This window comes from Varanus komodoensis, unplaced genomic scaffold (assembly GCF_004798865.1).
Source record: "Varanus komodoensis strain SLA01 unplaced genomic scaffold, ASM479886v1 scaffold6_4, whole genome shotgun sequence".
Classification (NCBI taxonomy): domain Eukaryota; kingdom Metazoa; phylum Chordata; class Lepidosauria; order Squamata; family Varanidae; genus Varanus; species Varanus komodoensis.
Genome location: NW_025336347.1, coordinates 533,500 through 548,672, shown reverse-complemented (window position 1 = coordinate 548,672; position 15,173 = coordinate 533,500). Strand labels below are relative to the sequence as shown.

At 39.0% G+C, this 15,173-nt stretch overlaps 1 protein-coding gene across 11 annotated transcripts in view; it reads right to left on the bottom strand.

Moving 5' to 3' along the window:
• Positions 1 to 15,173, bottom strand: part of RAD18 (RAD18 E3 ubiquitin protein ligase) — a 121,150-nt gene that overhangs the window by 56,253 nt on the left and 49,724 nt on the right. For all 11 annotated transcript variants that reach the window (XR_006416789.1, XM_044451971.1, XM_044451975.1 and 8 more), the window contains exon 10: positions 4 to 141. Coding sequence is in view for 10 of the 11 variants with exons in the window: in XM_044451971.1 (XP_044307906.1) it covers positions 4 to 141 (138 nt within the window). In the remaining variant the exon portion in view is untranslated. The remainder of the gene's footprint in view (positions 1 to 3; positions 142 to 15,173) is intronic.

Below are 15,173 nucleotides of genomic sequence, written 5' to 3'. Positions count from 1 at the left end.
TACCAGTATCTAGAGGAAGTTCTTCACTGGATGCGTTTTTCTGCAGTGGTTCCTTTGGATCCATTTTGATTTTACTTACATTTTTCTTTCTCTTATTCATTTGGTCAATTAAATGCTGAAATTCAACTTTGTGTTTCTTCCCTGTAAAACAAAATTACATTATAGCTAATACACAAACCAAATACACAAATATACTAATAGGATTGAATATAGACTTGAAAGACTAATGTTGTAAACAGCTTCACCAATGGTCAAGGTGATCAGTCTTATGTTTCTTCACAAAACTCTTGGAATAGCTGTGCTTTAATTATACAGGCCCATTTTCTCAGGAAAACATAAGACACCACATGAGAACATTGCTGGGTTTGGATGACATAAGCAGATAAGGCCCAGCGGGTTAACGGCAAGCAGCAGAGACGGACTGCTTTGCAGTAGCTGAAAACATACAAGTGGCTATTTTAGCAGCCTTGCCCCAGAGGGTAACCTCCAGATGGGCTAGACTACAGCTCCCAGCATGCTCCAGGTACAGGAAGGCTGCGCCACAGCATTCAGTACCTGTCAATGGAGGCAGAATAGCCCTTATTCCTATACAAAGCTTTTCACCTATGTTTCTTATTGAGGCCGGAACGTATTTTGAGAGATCCTTTAAGATGCCATTAAAGGGAGCACTTTCTGTATTACTCTTATTTACTGCATTTGCATTGTGCCCTGCTTTCAAGCAGCTGAAAGTGATATTTTAACCGAACCTTACAAAGTTGGTGAAGATAATGATTTCCTTTTATTGCTGAAGACAATTTGATCCCACCCCCGAAAATCTAAGCCCAGTATGAGTTCAGTCTCAGTTAACCAGTACTAAAAGCTGCAGATGTGCTAGTCTTAGTAGTGCTTGAGTTTGATTCCAAGAACTCTAAGTAACGAGTGCAAAGATTAGAGAGATCAGGTCACCAAGTCAACCTAGCCATTTTTGTGTTACATTTTTCATAGTCCACCATTCTTTGTACTTATAGCAGTGTACAGAGGCTGCTTTCCTTTCATGCCCTGACAAGACCTCAACCTGCTTGGTAAGGCTGCTGCATTATGTATCTTCTGATCAAAGTATTAAGATCTCAACTTCAAAGGTCCTTCCATAGCTCCCACTTCAGAAGTGAGGTGGGCGATATAGGAGTATAGGAACTTTTCAGATAAAACAGATAACTTTGGGCTCCATGGTATTACATTTATATATTGTCTTTTTATATGTTCTTGGGGAGACATGCATGATGCTGAACCCAAGACTTTCACACACTAAAACCTTTTTATTTACCCAAGTATTTTAAACCTTTCTAAAGCATAGTGAATTTTTGGAAGCAGAATGAAACATGCTCAAACATCCTTTACAAGGATGGGGGAAGCAAGAAGAGGCGTATTCCAAACTGTTTTTGTAATAGTGATAAAGTAATTGACCATCTAGCATGAAGGCTTTGCTTGAAATTTCTTGCTTTCAAAAATTCCACAACAAATATTCTATGAGAGTGGATAAAAGAACAAAGTTAAGAAGAACTGCCGAAACGAACAAGAATTCTAGCTGTTAAATTCACTGCCTTAATGAGGAACCATGTTTGAAACTGAGAAACTTCAGAGGCAACCTTGAGGCACGCTTTGGAAAATGTTTGCTCATTCATCATATTTGCTTTGTTAGTGATTCTCTGTGGTTTTGGAAAGGCAAACTAACTTAGCAATTGAAACCTCCATAGCTGAAGATCAAATGCTGAAAAGTGAAAGCTAAGAAGATCTAGACTGAGGAAAAAGCTTAATTTTTCTACTGGCTGTGATTGAGAAGAGGACCTGCTCCTACACGGTCTTTTTGTCTGCTTGTCTTGGGCCTTTCATTAAGTTTACTTGTTTTCAGTATTGTAACTGCTACCTGGATGAAATAAATGGTGTTTTGCAGCAATGTGGTTTATTGTGGTCTTCCTCTAACAAGTAAGTTGGATTTAACTATTCCTCGTTTTCCCTTGAAACAAACTTGCTTCAAGGTGTATGATCACAATCTTATTCTCACTGTTGTGCTTAATCAGGACTCAGCAGATTTTTTTTTTCAGTTTCCTTGTTTTACTGTACATTGCTGTATACTACCGTGTTTCCCTGAAAATCGGACCTACCCCCAAAATAAGACCTAATCTTATTTCAGGGTAGGTCCTATAATATAAGCCCTACCCCGAAAGTAAGACCTATTACCAAAAATTATTGGTAATAGGTCTTACTTTTTTTGCTTACTTGCAGAGTGCCAGCGTGGTGCAGAGGGCGCAGAGGAGTGCAGAGCGGCTTAAGCCGATACTTCCTCTACAGTCGTGGCTCCTGTGAAGGGTGGAGTGATATCAAATGCACTCCGCCTGTCACAGGAGCCGGCACTATAGAGGAAGCATCGGCTCATGCATCTCTGCTTCCTCCGCTGCCTGTGACAGTACCGGTAGCAGGCGCAGGAGAGGATCGGTGTATACAGCTTTTGGCAGCAGTTGGAGTGCAGAGCAGAAGCGTGCACAGCAGAAAAGTGCAAGCAGAAGGGTGTACATTAAATGTACATTTTGTACATTAACAAAATAAGACCTACCCAAAAATAAGACCTAATGCTTTTTTTGAACAAAAAAAATATAAGACAGTGTCTTATTTTCGGGGAAACATGGTATTATGATTGAAGTGGAACAGTTATGTATTGATGACTATGCCAACGACATGGTATCTGATCTTAGTCTGTGCTCTCCAGTAATTAAACAGGTGCGGAACAGTATATCACTGGTTATAACTCCAATTTCAGATCTCAAAAAAAGAATGGATGAGCCAACAGGTAACTTATTAAACCAATAGACTATGCTGAGGATGTTCACGTTTCACTGTCAAGAAAATAGTCCAGTAAGGCAAAATGACAGTGGAGAGAGAGGGCAAGATATTGCATGCCAAGATGGCAGACTTCATAGAACACCATGGGAAATTAGTGTCTAGCACAAAACACAGTATTTCACCTCCCACTAAGGTATAAACCTCATTGATTTGTTAACTATGTCTACAACAAATGACTAACTTTGGGGAAGTAGCTGTTTAAATAGCTATTTAACTAGCGAGCTGGCTACTGGAAACATGAAAATAGGAAGGGAGATATTTACCCCCCTTGATAGGAATACCCTAGAAAATGCAGAGCTGACTACTAGGAGGGAAATATAAGAGAAGACTGTAGATAATTCCATGGTTGAGAAGCTACCTATATTCAGTTATTTTGATAAGAATTAGCTGGAAGTAAATCTTGAAAACAGCATGTAAATAACGCTAAGAATCCCAGGGCAAACATGATGTCTGTGATTGTCATGTAAGTGATGCTGTTCTAGAAATTAAGTATTTAGTAGCTGGTATGAAGGAGATACTAGGATTAATAGCAAGAATGCTGAGTGAGAAATTTGGACTTTGGTTAGATGATCTCATCAAGAACAGAAAGAAAGAGACCCCTCTGTTCTGGGATGATGGGGAAAAGGAGTTTCATTTTCGCATCAACATTGTTGATAGGATTGCCACTCTTTTCCATGAGAAATGAGTGTGGAAGTATAAATTTTATCCTGCTTTTTAAGATCATACAGAAAATGGATTGTGTTAAAACAGCTAAGTGTGGTGAAACTGAATGACAGGACAAACAAGAATACAAGAATGCTTTGGGGTAAAAGATCAGATAAGCAAAATATTGATGGTAGGAATGGAGTAAAATAACTGTTTCCATTGAATAACATGGAGGTTCTAGTACAGCACTGAAGAGTCAACTTGGGTCAAAGGGAAAAGCAATCATCAGAAATTTATATATAAGCCCAATTTAATCAAGATCTAATTCAAACATTTAATAATGGCAAATACCTAACTAGAGATGTATGAGGAATCCAGTTTGGGGGTGGAAATCTGTCATATTTCCTCAATTCCCAGGACTCCAGCCTGCTTCTTCACTGCCTTATCTTTATTGTATTGTTTTGATATATATTATATGAATCCCAATATAATGCTTGTTGGTACAGTCTGCTGGCAGCTGTTATTTTAATCTTAATAGTAACTTTTGTAATAATCTCATCCTTTTATAGAACTTGTGTATTTGTGTATTTTATAGAGCTTCTGTGTTTTGATGTATTTTACAGAATTTCTGGTAACTATCTATCCTATCTATTACCAGAATAGTCAGAGTGATTATGATAACTTAGCACACATGAGATGAACATCTGGTATCCTGTCAAAGCAATGTTTCTTCTCCTAAGATAGTCCTAGTCCCCTTATCAAAGAGTTTCAACATGAGGTGGCTTCCCAGGCAGAAGTTTATCAGTACTGGGTACTATCTTCCAGTCTTCATCAGAACACATTAAGTATCTGGGGGGGATGTATTTTATAGACATATAAGCAAAATATTAAGAACATGTAAATGATTTTTAAGGTTAATAACTAATTGGATGAACTTGGTCTGTTCAAGGTTTGTTTTCATTCTTCTTTTCTTGGCTTGGGAAAAATAACATCTTTGAAATGACAGACAAACTGGAACAAGCAGAACACTGTTTTCCTTTCATAAATCTGAAAGGCACAATGTGTAATAAAACCTTAGAAACATACTTATAACAATGTAGTGAGCACTGCAGCAATAGCAGTTCAGAAAGTCCTTGGAACTTGTAAAATGGTCCAGGACCCAAGTAAATAAGGAAATTGTGATTCTGCTAATGGCAATTCTATTCAAAAACAAAATAGTAGACCTTGACAACTTACTTAAATGGCACTTTTGAAATCTACACAGCTTATTTTGGTCTTACCATGAAAATACAATGTACATATTCTACGTTCTCTACTATTCCTGAACAGTCCATCTAGAGAGACTTCAGAATGCCAAAGAATCCATTAAACAGGATTCAAGTAGATGCACAAACTGCATTTCTTGATGCTTATTCAAAAACCAAGAAAAACAAATATTTCTCCTACATTCCATCTAATAAATAAAAGGGAAAAAATCCAACCCAAGAACAATACAGATATAATGCTTCTTTCCCATGACTAACTAATGTTACCAGACATGCTGGATCAGATCAAAGGTCCATCTAGTCTAGCCCTCCATACACATGGTAGCAAATCAGCTGCCCATTGGATCCCTCAAGCAGGATGGGTGCAAGATCTTTTCCTGCCCAAGCTCCTCAGCAACTGGTGTATGCAGGCAGGCCACCTCTGGTAAAAGAGGCAGCACACAGACAGCAAGACTAGCAACCACTGATAGCCTCTTCCCTCATGCATCTGTCCAATCCCTTTTTAAAGCCATCCAGATTAGCAGGCATCACCACTTCCCATGGCAGTGAATTCCACAGTTTAACTATATGCTGTGTGGTGAAGGATGTCCTTTTAACTGTCCTAAAGCTTGATGGGAAGACCCAAGGTTTGAGTGCTATCGGAGAGGAAGAAAAATGTCTCCCTCTTTACAGCACACATCATTTTAAATATTTGTATCACGTCTCACCTAACTCGTCTCTTATCTTAGACTAGTATGAGCTATGCAAATCTATAAGAGATTTGTAATTGACAATATTACAAACAGATTGATCTTTTTATTAGCAATATTACATTCTTCAGGATCCTGGACTAGCACCCAGAAATAATGCTATCTATATTAGAATAAGAGATGTTTTTGCTGTGTTCCTTTTCTTTTCTTCTTTTGAATGCATATATGATTGAGTAGCCTTACGATAATTCAAAGGAGGCAACAAAAACTATACCCAAAAAGAATCCAGTTTTAGTGTGAGGGCTGCAGATAGTAATGGTTACAAGTGTGCCATTAAAAAGCAAGCCCTGATCCAGATAAAATACATTGGTCAACATGAAAGGAATAATTAACCATTTTACCCACATTTTGCCCCTACTGAGAAGTGCCTGCAACAAAGAAGTTATTATCTTCACTGAGCTCAAAAAGCGGGTGGTGCGGGGGGGATGCTTTACTGTGCCTGTCTTTTTTCCCAAATGACAGAAACTCCAACTTGGGTATATGGGATGATTTTGATTAGGGAAATGGCCTTCCTAGCACCAATGCTCAAATTGAAATCTGAGACTCTTTCCACCTACAGTTGATTCCAAGGATAATGAAAACACCCAGAAAGTTTTGGCTACTAGGCAGTGTAGCAATGTAAGTAAGTAAGTAAGTAAGTAAGTAAGTAAGTAAATAAATAAATAAATAAATAAATAAAACACTGGTTAGGATAGTAAGGGTCTACATGTAACCTCTCACTTGTCCATGGAAATAACTGGCACTATCACAATTTCTATACAGTCTCTTCCTTGTCTGTTCTGCCATTTTAGCCTCACAGAAAACTAAAGCTGGTCCAAGAACCAGGGACCTTCATGCATGAGGAGGAATCTGTCTCAGGAGTTCCAGTTCCACTCAATCTATTCACAGGATTGTCAGTGATGACTCATGGCACGTAACAGCAACAGCCCACTGAATATTTCATTTAACCAAATGTCTGGCAATGTCCAACATTCACCATTTATTGTAATAAGTTTATTATACAGACTGCGTATTGGAACATTAATATTTACTGAGGTATGCATTGTCTTAAATTTCCTGAAAGTTATCAAATGGGCAGCACAATCGGATTCTCTACACAGCTTAATTTCCAATATTACACTGTTGGAAGGATAAACGCTCACCTTCAATTATGCAATGATTCGAAGACCTAATGATGCTTTCGGCATTAAAACAGGTGGTACCTAGCAGCTACTTGTGAAGGGATACATACATGAATATTTAGTCTACCCTTGTAGAGGATTTTTGTAAATGTTAGAAAACTGCATAGTCACACACACAATTTCATACTCAGGTACTGAAAATGATATATTCACATTTCTCATCTAAGTTAAATATTGTAAAGTTAGGGCTTTAAAACGTTTAAAAAGTGAAACCTATTCCATTCAACATCTGGGGCCTTCCTCTGAGTGCCATTTTCAAGGGAGGCTCAAAGGACAAGGAGAAGAGGAAGAGTTTTCTCTGCTGTGGCTTTTGCTAATGAGGCCAAGCTGGTGCCAACCTTGTCATCTTTTTCAGTGGTAGGCTAACACAGCCCTTTAGGGTGAGGCTTTTAAAGATGCACTTGGACATCCAAGGTTTTGAGGAGATTACCCATCCCAGGTCTTTTTAAAGGATTACTCTCCGGTGTGTGTGTGCGTTTAATTATTTTTGTTTTAAAATGCTTGCAATTCATTAAGATTTTATGGTATTTTATTTATTGTTTTTATGGCCTGTTGTAAATCACCCAGAGATCTTCAGCTACTGGGTGGTATAGGAATGAAATAAACAAACACAGGGCTCATGGTCTGAGGAAACTAAGAACAAGAATAAACTGATTAGTGAATTTGATGTTGTTGGGAAAATCTGGTAACAAAAAATACCTTCAGCCTTCAGAGATTATCTAATTTTTGAAATTAAAAACCAACTTTGAGTTGCAAATATCCAGTTGACTTTTCAGAATCAAATGATTCTATAACAACTTCGATCTTATAATAAAAAAGCACAAACGCTTATATCTTAATTAGTTTCAGTCTGTTATCGCTTTCTCCTTAAGGAGGTGGATGCTAATAAGGGCTTTCTGCATTTGGGACTCCCACAAGAACCAAGTCATATATGGCAATTTCATTTGGTTTCCCATGCTACATGTCATATTCAGATGTCTAGGCTATTTAAAGTATTTTATTGTCTAGGGGGAAAGATGAAGTAAACAAAAATAAGAAACTCTCCCCTGCTTTGCAAGTCACTTCAAGGCAATTTTTTGTTAAAGTTCTAAGGATTGTCATAGTGTAACCTCTGGTTCATATGAATATCGACTATACAAGGTTTCTACCTAAAGTGACACACAACCCATATAAAGAAGTGGTGAATGAAGTGGGCATAGCAGGTGCCTTCCACCAAGCACTCCCCCTGCTTGACCTTCAGTCTTTGAAAATGTTATTGAACAGACAGTTGAAGCTGTTCCTCATGAATTATATTCATAAAGCTCAACAGTTTCTATGGTAAGCAGGATGACGTTCTAAATATAAAAGCAAGGTTTCATTTGAAATTCACCATTAAATCTGGAAAGCAATGAACTATGACTCATAAAGAAAGGAATAAAAATTTCACTTCTCAAAAGCTAAACAATCTCCTTCCTGGCACCATAATTGTCCTTAACATCTTCACAACTTTCTCTAAGATGTTTCAAAGATCTCCTATCACAGATTAGTTCCTCTTAATGTACTTCAAAATAACTTTCATTTAACAACACAGAAGCATACACACATAACATCAAATGTGGGACTGAAAGACCCTCGTCAGAAGTGTGGCACATAAATAATGATGCACAACAATAAAGTGAGAAATGAGTATTTTAAAAGTGAGGGAAATTACTTCAAGCAAATATCCAAGGCCAAATTTACAGACTTATTTTCCAACACCTTCCCCCATCAGATCCCCTATACACCCTCCCGCCCCTTAAGATCTGCAGCAGAGGCCCTGCTCCGAACACCCTCCTTGAAGGAGGTCAGGAGAGTGAAAACCCAGAGGAGAGCTTTCTCTGCGGTGGAATGTGCACCCCAGAGAGGTTTGTCTGGTGCTGAAATTATATGCTTTTTGGCACCAAGTTAAGACCTTTTTATTTACCCAATATTTTAAATTTAAAATATTTTAATTAGGTTTTATTAACATCCTCGGTCATGTTTTATCTTACTATTGATTGTTGTATTTATTAGGTATTTATTATATTGTAAGCTGTCCAGAGACGACTGGTATAGGATAGGATAAAAATATCCTAATAAATAGATAAATAAACAAATTGTTCAATGTATTTGCATATGAATTAATATACTAGTTCTAATAGGCCTGGGACTGCAGGTGGCGCAGTGGTTTAAACCGCTGTGCTGCTGGGCTGGTAGATCGAAGGTGGCCAGTTCGAATCTGCACAATGGAGTGAGTTCCCGTTGCTCCGTCACAGCTCCTGCCAAACTTGCAGTTTGAAAGCATGCAAATGCAAGTAGATAGAAAGGTACCACTTCGGTGGGCAGGTAGCAGCATTCCGTGCACTTTGGTGTTTAGTCATGCCGGCCACATGACCACGGAGACTGTCTGAGGACAAATGCCGGCTCCCTTGGCTAGGAAACGGAGATGAGCACCGCCCCCTAGAGTCAGGCATGACTGGACTTAATGTCAAGGGGAAACCTTTACCATTACCTTTAATAGGCCTAAACAGAGCATAATTGCCTAGTTTTAAAACAAGGAGAACCCAAAAAACCTCACTTCCTGGTCAGTAGCAAATAGCTGGATAAATGCTGTGAGCACAGGTTACACTCTGGTTTCCTAATTTTCATTATGAATCAAACTATGGCAAAAGCCTCAAGCCATGCCAGTATTATTATCCATAAGGCAGTCAATACTAAATATGTCCATATATATAGATTGGCCCTTTATTAGCCATGGGATGCTGTAGGAAAAATTGATCAGACCTAAAGCTATTGAAAGCTACTTGCCAGAAATCATCTATTATTTATAGTAATAAAGGGTATTTAAGTAAATTTAAGCATACCCCTTCTATAATTTGAACACTCTTTTCCTTATGTATAAAGTATCTCTTAATAAACTTCCCAATTTAATTATTCACATTGTCTTTAATGTTGGTACCAATATGAGTTAGGTTGCATATTGAAACCATTCTCAGGGATGGTATTGTGCAAACCTAGCAAGCATGGGTTATATGAGTGTTAAACAACCTTCACATAACACATTACTGAACATCCCCTAAGGGAATTGATAGCAGAAACAGGTAGCTTTCTGGATTATACTGGAAGGCCCTGAAGAATCACAAAATCTAAACAATCTTTTTAAGGAAAAGCAATTCAGAAGGATTGATCTCTCTTTAAGTGGAATCCTTAAGGGGAGGGGGCATAATATATTAAGCTCACCTGCTTCCAAAAATCATTCTGAATTTAACTACAGTTTAGGTTTTAGACAACATGTTAAATTGTAGGTGTTCTAAAGTGAAGCATACATTTCTAGTATCTTCATTGCAGCTCTGCCTGAAAAACAGTGGAAGAAGGAAGTGATTCTGCCTTACAGAAAATTACAGGGTAATTCAAAAGACAAATCAGGAAAGTAGGTACAGGGTTGTGAAAAATGAAAAATTACTGTTACTAAGTGGTAAGGTGAACACCGAAGAAAGAGTGAAATACAGGGCTAGGGTAGGATAATTGAAATCTCTTAAGGCCAAAGGGCCTGAGGATAGAACCATGTAGATAGTTGTAATAAAAGTAATAGTGCTTCTTACATCAAAGTTCTGAAGAATACCAGAGAGGGTAAAATTGGGGGGCAGTGGTAAAACTGTCACCTTTAGTGGAAGAGAGCAGGAAATTGATTGCCTTTTACAACTGGCCATAATGAGCCTGAAGGAGGGCCTGTTTGTCCTATCTCATCCTCCCACAAGATTTGGGAAATAAGTGGGCATCAATGAAAGGCTACAAGGCCAAGCCGACCTGTTGAACTCTTAGAAGGTAGTGCGCATGCTTAATAGGTTCATGAATAATAACTGACACACCTCTCATAGGTAATGGGCTCATTAGCATGAACATGGGACATATGAACGGGAGGGGGAACATATCAAGGAGTGGTATGATGTAGGTGGACGGTGAAGATTGTAAACTCTTAGTAACCCAGCCAGTGGGAGAAAAGAGGCAGGGTCTGCGAGCCGGGAAAAGGGAATAAAAAGCAATGTCTTGTGTGAAAAGGGCGCGCTGCCAGCGTGGTGGGTGCCCACTCGCAAGAACGTATTAAACTATTACTGCTTGGTACTTTGCCTCCCGTATCGTCACTGCTGGGATTTCATTCCTTACAAGTCAGGCACAAAGGTTTCAGTCCAGTATCAGCCTGAGGCAGGAGCAGTCAATTAAAGCAATGATCAAAGCCAGGTCTTTCTAGAATGAAGTAGAGTCAAGGTCAACACACAGGTAAAGTGGTCAGAGGCAATGCACAGCCCAAGAAGCAGAATTAGGCAAGAGTCCACAGATCTGTAGAATGGAGGCTCAATCAAAAGCCAAGGCCAAGAAAACAAGACACAAGGCACTGGAGCGAGAAGAGTAACTCATGGCTAGCCTAAAACTTACATACCCAGAGTTTCCTAAATCCCACCCAGGATTCATCTGCAGTGTGTTACAGACCTTCCAGCAAAATTCCTGTTTGGAAGGTGGGCCTTGTTCTGGAGAGGTCCGTTCCTCTTGTGGAATCTTCGATTATAATCAAGCATTTTTTCAAAGGAGCTTTATTGACCTACCTCTTGAGATAATGATGCCCCTGAGGGCTAGCAGTCACCCAGACTCACAAACCTGTGGTTATCTCCTCTGAGGACCCATGCTTCTCTAAAGCTCCTCGGCACTGTCTGTCTCTGAATATGAGCTCCTTCTCAGAGAAGTATTAGGGCACAATGAGGGCAGGACATGAGCAAGCCCACTCCTACAATGCTAAATACATTGTAGCAGTACCATATTTTTCCATGTATAAGATGATACTTTAAAAAAAAAAAATATGTAAAAATGGAGGGGCGTCTTATCCATGGGGGGCGGGGAGAAAAACGGGGGGGGGGTGGGGGGGGGGGGGGGAAGGAGACTGGCGCGATCGGGGGCGGGCGCGATCAGGGGGAGACTGGTGTAAATAAAATTTACACATTTATACTGTCTTTTAAAAAGCCCCACTATCACCATTAAGCCCATATAATTCTGAGGCTGCCCCCTGCTTCTGAGAGTATTACACATAATTATTCCTGGCAGCTTTAGTCAAAAAACAAAAAAACAACTTAAGAGAACCTTCTCCTTTCCCTATCAAAAAAAGGCTTAACTGCAAAAATGAATGCTTCCCCCATTGCAGTCACCTTCCCCCATTTCTTTCAAGTTATCAAACGTTATTCAGTATTAATTGCATGTGAACACAACAATGTATATATAGGAGGGAGGTGAACTAATTCAAGTCCATAATTGTGTCACAGGCATACATCAGTATTTTCAGAAAGCAGACATTTTATAGTTTGTATTCTTGTTTTACCTGATCACAAGAATTACCACCCTTTCTGTTTTTATCTACTTCCCCCCAAAAATCCATATAAACTTTGAAAAGCAATCTTATTTCAAAAGATTTGCACTCTGAAATACACAGATAATAGCCATGTATTAAAAATTCCTCAAAATCAGACTATAAATTTTATAGACATATTTCTTATTTCTATTAAGTCTTATTTCTTAAATGCCTACTGTAAAACAAAAGCCAAGCTAAGGCACTTGAACCGTAATGTTCTTTTCTGTTTCAACAACAAAGGGAGTAGAGTACATGGGAAATCTGTCCTGGCAAGATATCAGCAACAGTATCAACTTGCCAAATGTAAGATGGTAGTGAGTGAGCTGAACCAAGTGCCAAATTCACTAGGAAAAACAGATACAAGAATACTGATGTTTTAATTAAGAAAAGCAAACTACACTAAGCACTAACTGCCTTACCATCTCCATTCATACCAACAACAATCAACAGAAGTAATCTACAACAATACAGGTTTAGAATACTCCTGCACTTTAAAGCTAGGGAAGCCCAATAGAATTTTTTTCTTACAATTTCCTAATATTAATCAATCCAATCCATACCTCCCAGGGAAATATATAGACTGGTACTTAGTTATCCATTGTTTTTATATTTCCTGAATGTTCTGAGAGTCATCAGTCAACACTGTTTTTGAAATGCATATTTATATGCAGATTAGATGTGGATTTGCCCAGTATACACCTTCTGGATAGAACATGGACTTGAATGGAATCTGTAGTCAAAGTCCATATATTTCCAAACTTGTAATGAACCAAAACAAATGCATTCACCAGCATGCATGCATTTGAAAAATGTGCATAATATGCTTTGATAAAAGGGAGAAGAATGCATATATTTCAAACATGTGTGTAACTGATGCATACATTTGGTAAAATAGGCACAGGTTTTCACATAAAATAAACAAAGCGCACAAACTAATACAGATGCAAGTCGGAACAAACTTCAAACTTTCACAGGCTCAAATTTTGCTAATTCAGTTGCGATTTAAATTAAACCCACCCTGCCCCAAAGTCAAAAGCTGTCAGCCAGCTATGCAAACAGCACAGCTTATACTCATTCCACAGTGGTCCCAGGCTACTGTTGGAACTAACACATCTGAAACACTATGCAGATAAAAATTATGGAGATCCAACATATGGGAACATCACATCTACAAAGCTTGGAGAAGGAGAAGGAACAGAAACAGCAGATACCACTAATATACTGGCAAATGTGATCTTCAGATAGGAAAATGCATCCTTGGCCCTTGTGTATTGCACTTATTTTGGAATAAAAGCTAGAATGTTCTTTTGTGGAGGTGGACTTAACCATTTCACAAAAGTATAAAGCATAAATCCACACAGGCAATTAGACCATACTAAATGCATTTTTTCAGTATATATTTATACACCCAATTAATAATTTAATAGTACACTCAGCTGCAGCTAGGACAAAAGTGGAAAGGGAAATGAATACTTGTAGCTGAAAGTATCTGCTTATAAGGAGGGAACAAAAATAAGCCAGAAAAACCCATTTTCAATTATCCATCAGCCAAAGATGATGAGTTTTAAGTGCCCATCTGCATGAAAGCAACTACAACACTACTTACTATGAGGTCTACTTAGCAGTACTAAGGACAATGAAGCAAACTAGTATCCAAATCATTTTCTTGACGTTACCAGCCTGATGTAAAGGAACAGCAGCTGCTAATCCATCTAAATCCAGATTAGCACTGCTTCCAAGGTTTGCATGGCCTCCTCATCATGGCCAAAGGTCAGCCAGACTCCAGTAAGGACACAAGCTCAAGGTTTTGTTCTAACACAGGCAATGCAGGGAGAAGGATTAAATCTTTGTCCTAATGCAGGGGCTGCACAGGGAGAGATTCTTTCTGTCTCAACCCCAAACAGATGGGCAAAAGTTTGCAATGTTGCTGCTTCTCAGATGGATCTCAAAATGTAGACAAAGCAGGCATGCCTTTGAAATGCCTCTCCTGTTCCAATCTGGAAAGGGATGGCAGGGAAGTGTCCTCCTTTTGCTGACTTTAGTCTGTGCTTCAGAGATTCCACATCACTCAAGGACATGTCCTCGTAACCATAACATTTTGGTGGGTTGCCCCAAGTCTGTCATCCTTTGGTTAAACGATTGTCCACCTACTGCCAGATGGACCTCCATTTCATTCTTTCTTTGGTTCAGTTAGTTTGGTTTGGATTTTGGAGGGCCATATTGTCAGGACAACTTCCATTATCCTTCTTCTCTGTTGAATTTAACCCACAAGCAGTGACAACAATGGGTTGTATCCAGCATCATGACTGTTCACTCACAGGTCTCACTGTTTCTTCGTAGCTACGGTGTCCTCCAAATCTTCTCCAGAGGATGCCCCAACCCTCAAAAGCCCAGGGGAGGCAGAGGAAGAAGTGGGCACAGAAGTGCTGTTTCAGTTGCAGTGTCATGATGTGGGATCCAGTGAAACATATTTATTTGTGGCACCATTTGCATACCATGTCACAGTGCCAATATGGATACTTCATGAAGTCAGTGGTACTATTCATCTAACTTCAGTGTACAACCACTGATGACTGTTGGCCACTTAATCATCAGGTCTCAGCATTTTTTCATAGCTAGTTCCCAGAAAAAGCTGTTCTATTAATCATTTTCTGTGGAAGCACTTGGCAGAAATGCAGCTCTGTACAAAGAGCAAGAGAATAATCCTGAAAACATTTCTTCTGTTTGTACAACCAAATTTTTAAAAGCTCAGTAGTGCATTTCTGCTATAGAAACACCAGTAGTAAAAAAAAAAGAGCTGAAAGGGATGGGAGGGGGAGTCTATGTTTAGTGTGCATGACATCTCAGATTAAGGGTGCAGTCATATGGAGATGAACATAAGCCCGCCAAACTTGGAGACGCATGCAATCCAGAGAAGGAGCAATAGTGGTTTCTAGTCCTATTTGAATCAAAAGACCAACTAGCACCACCCCGATGTCAGTGAAAGGGCCTCTCGTTAGGCCGGGTGACACTGCCATACTTGTGGCTCGCTTATTGATTCAATACATTCCTATTGCTTATTAAT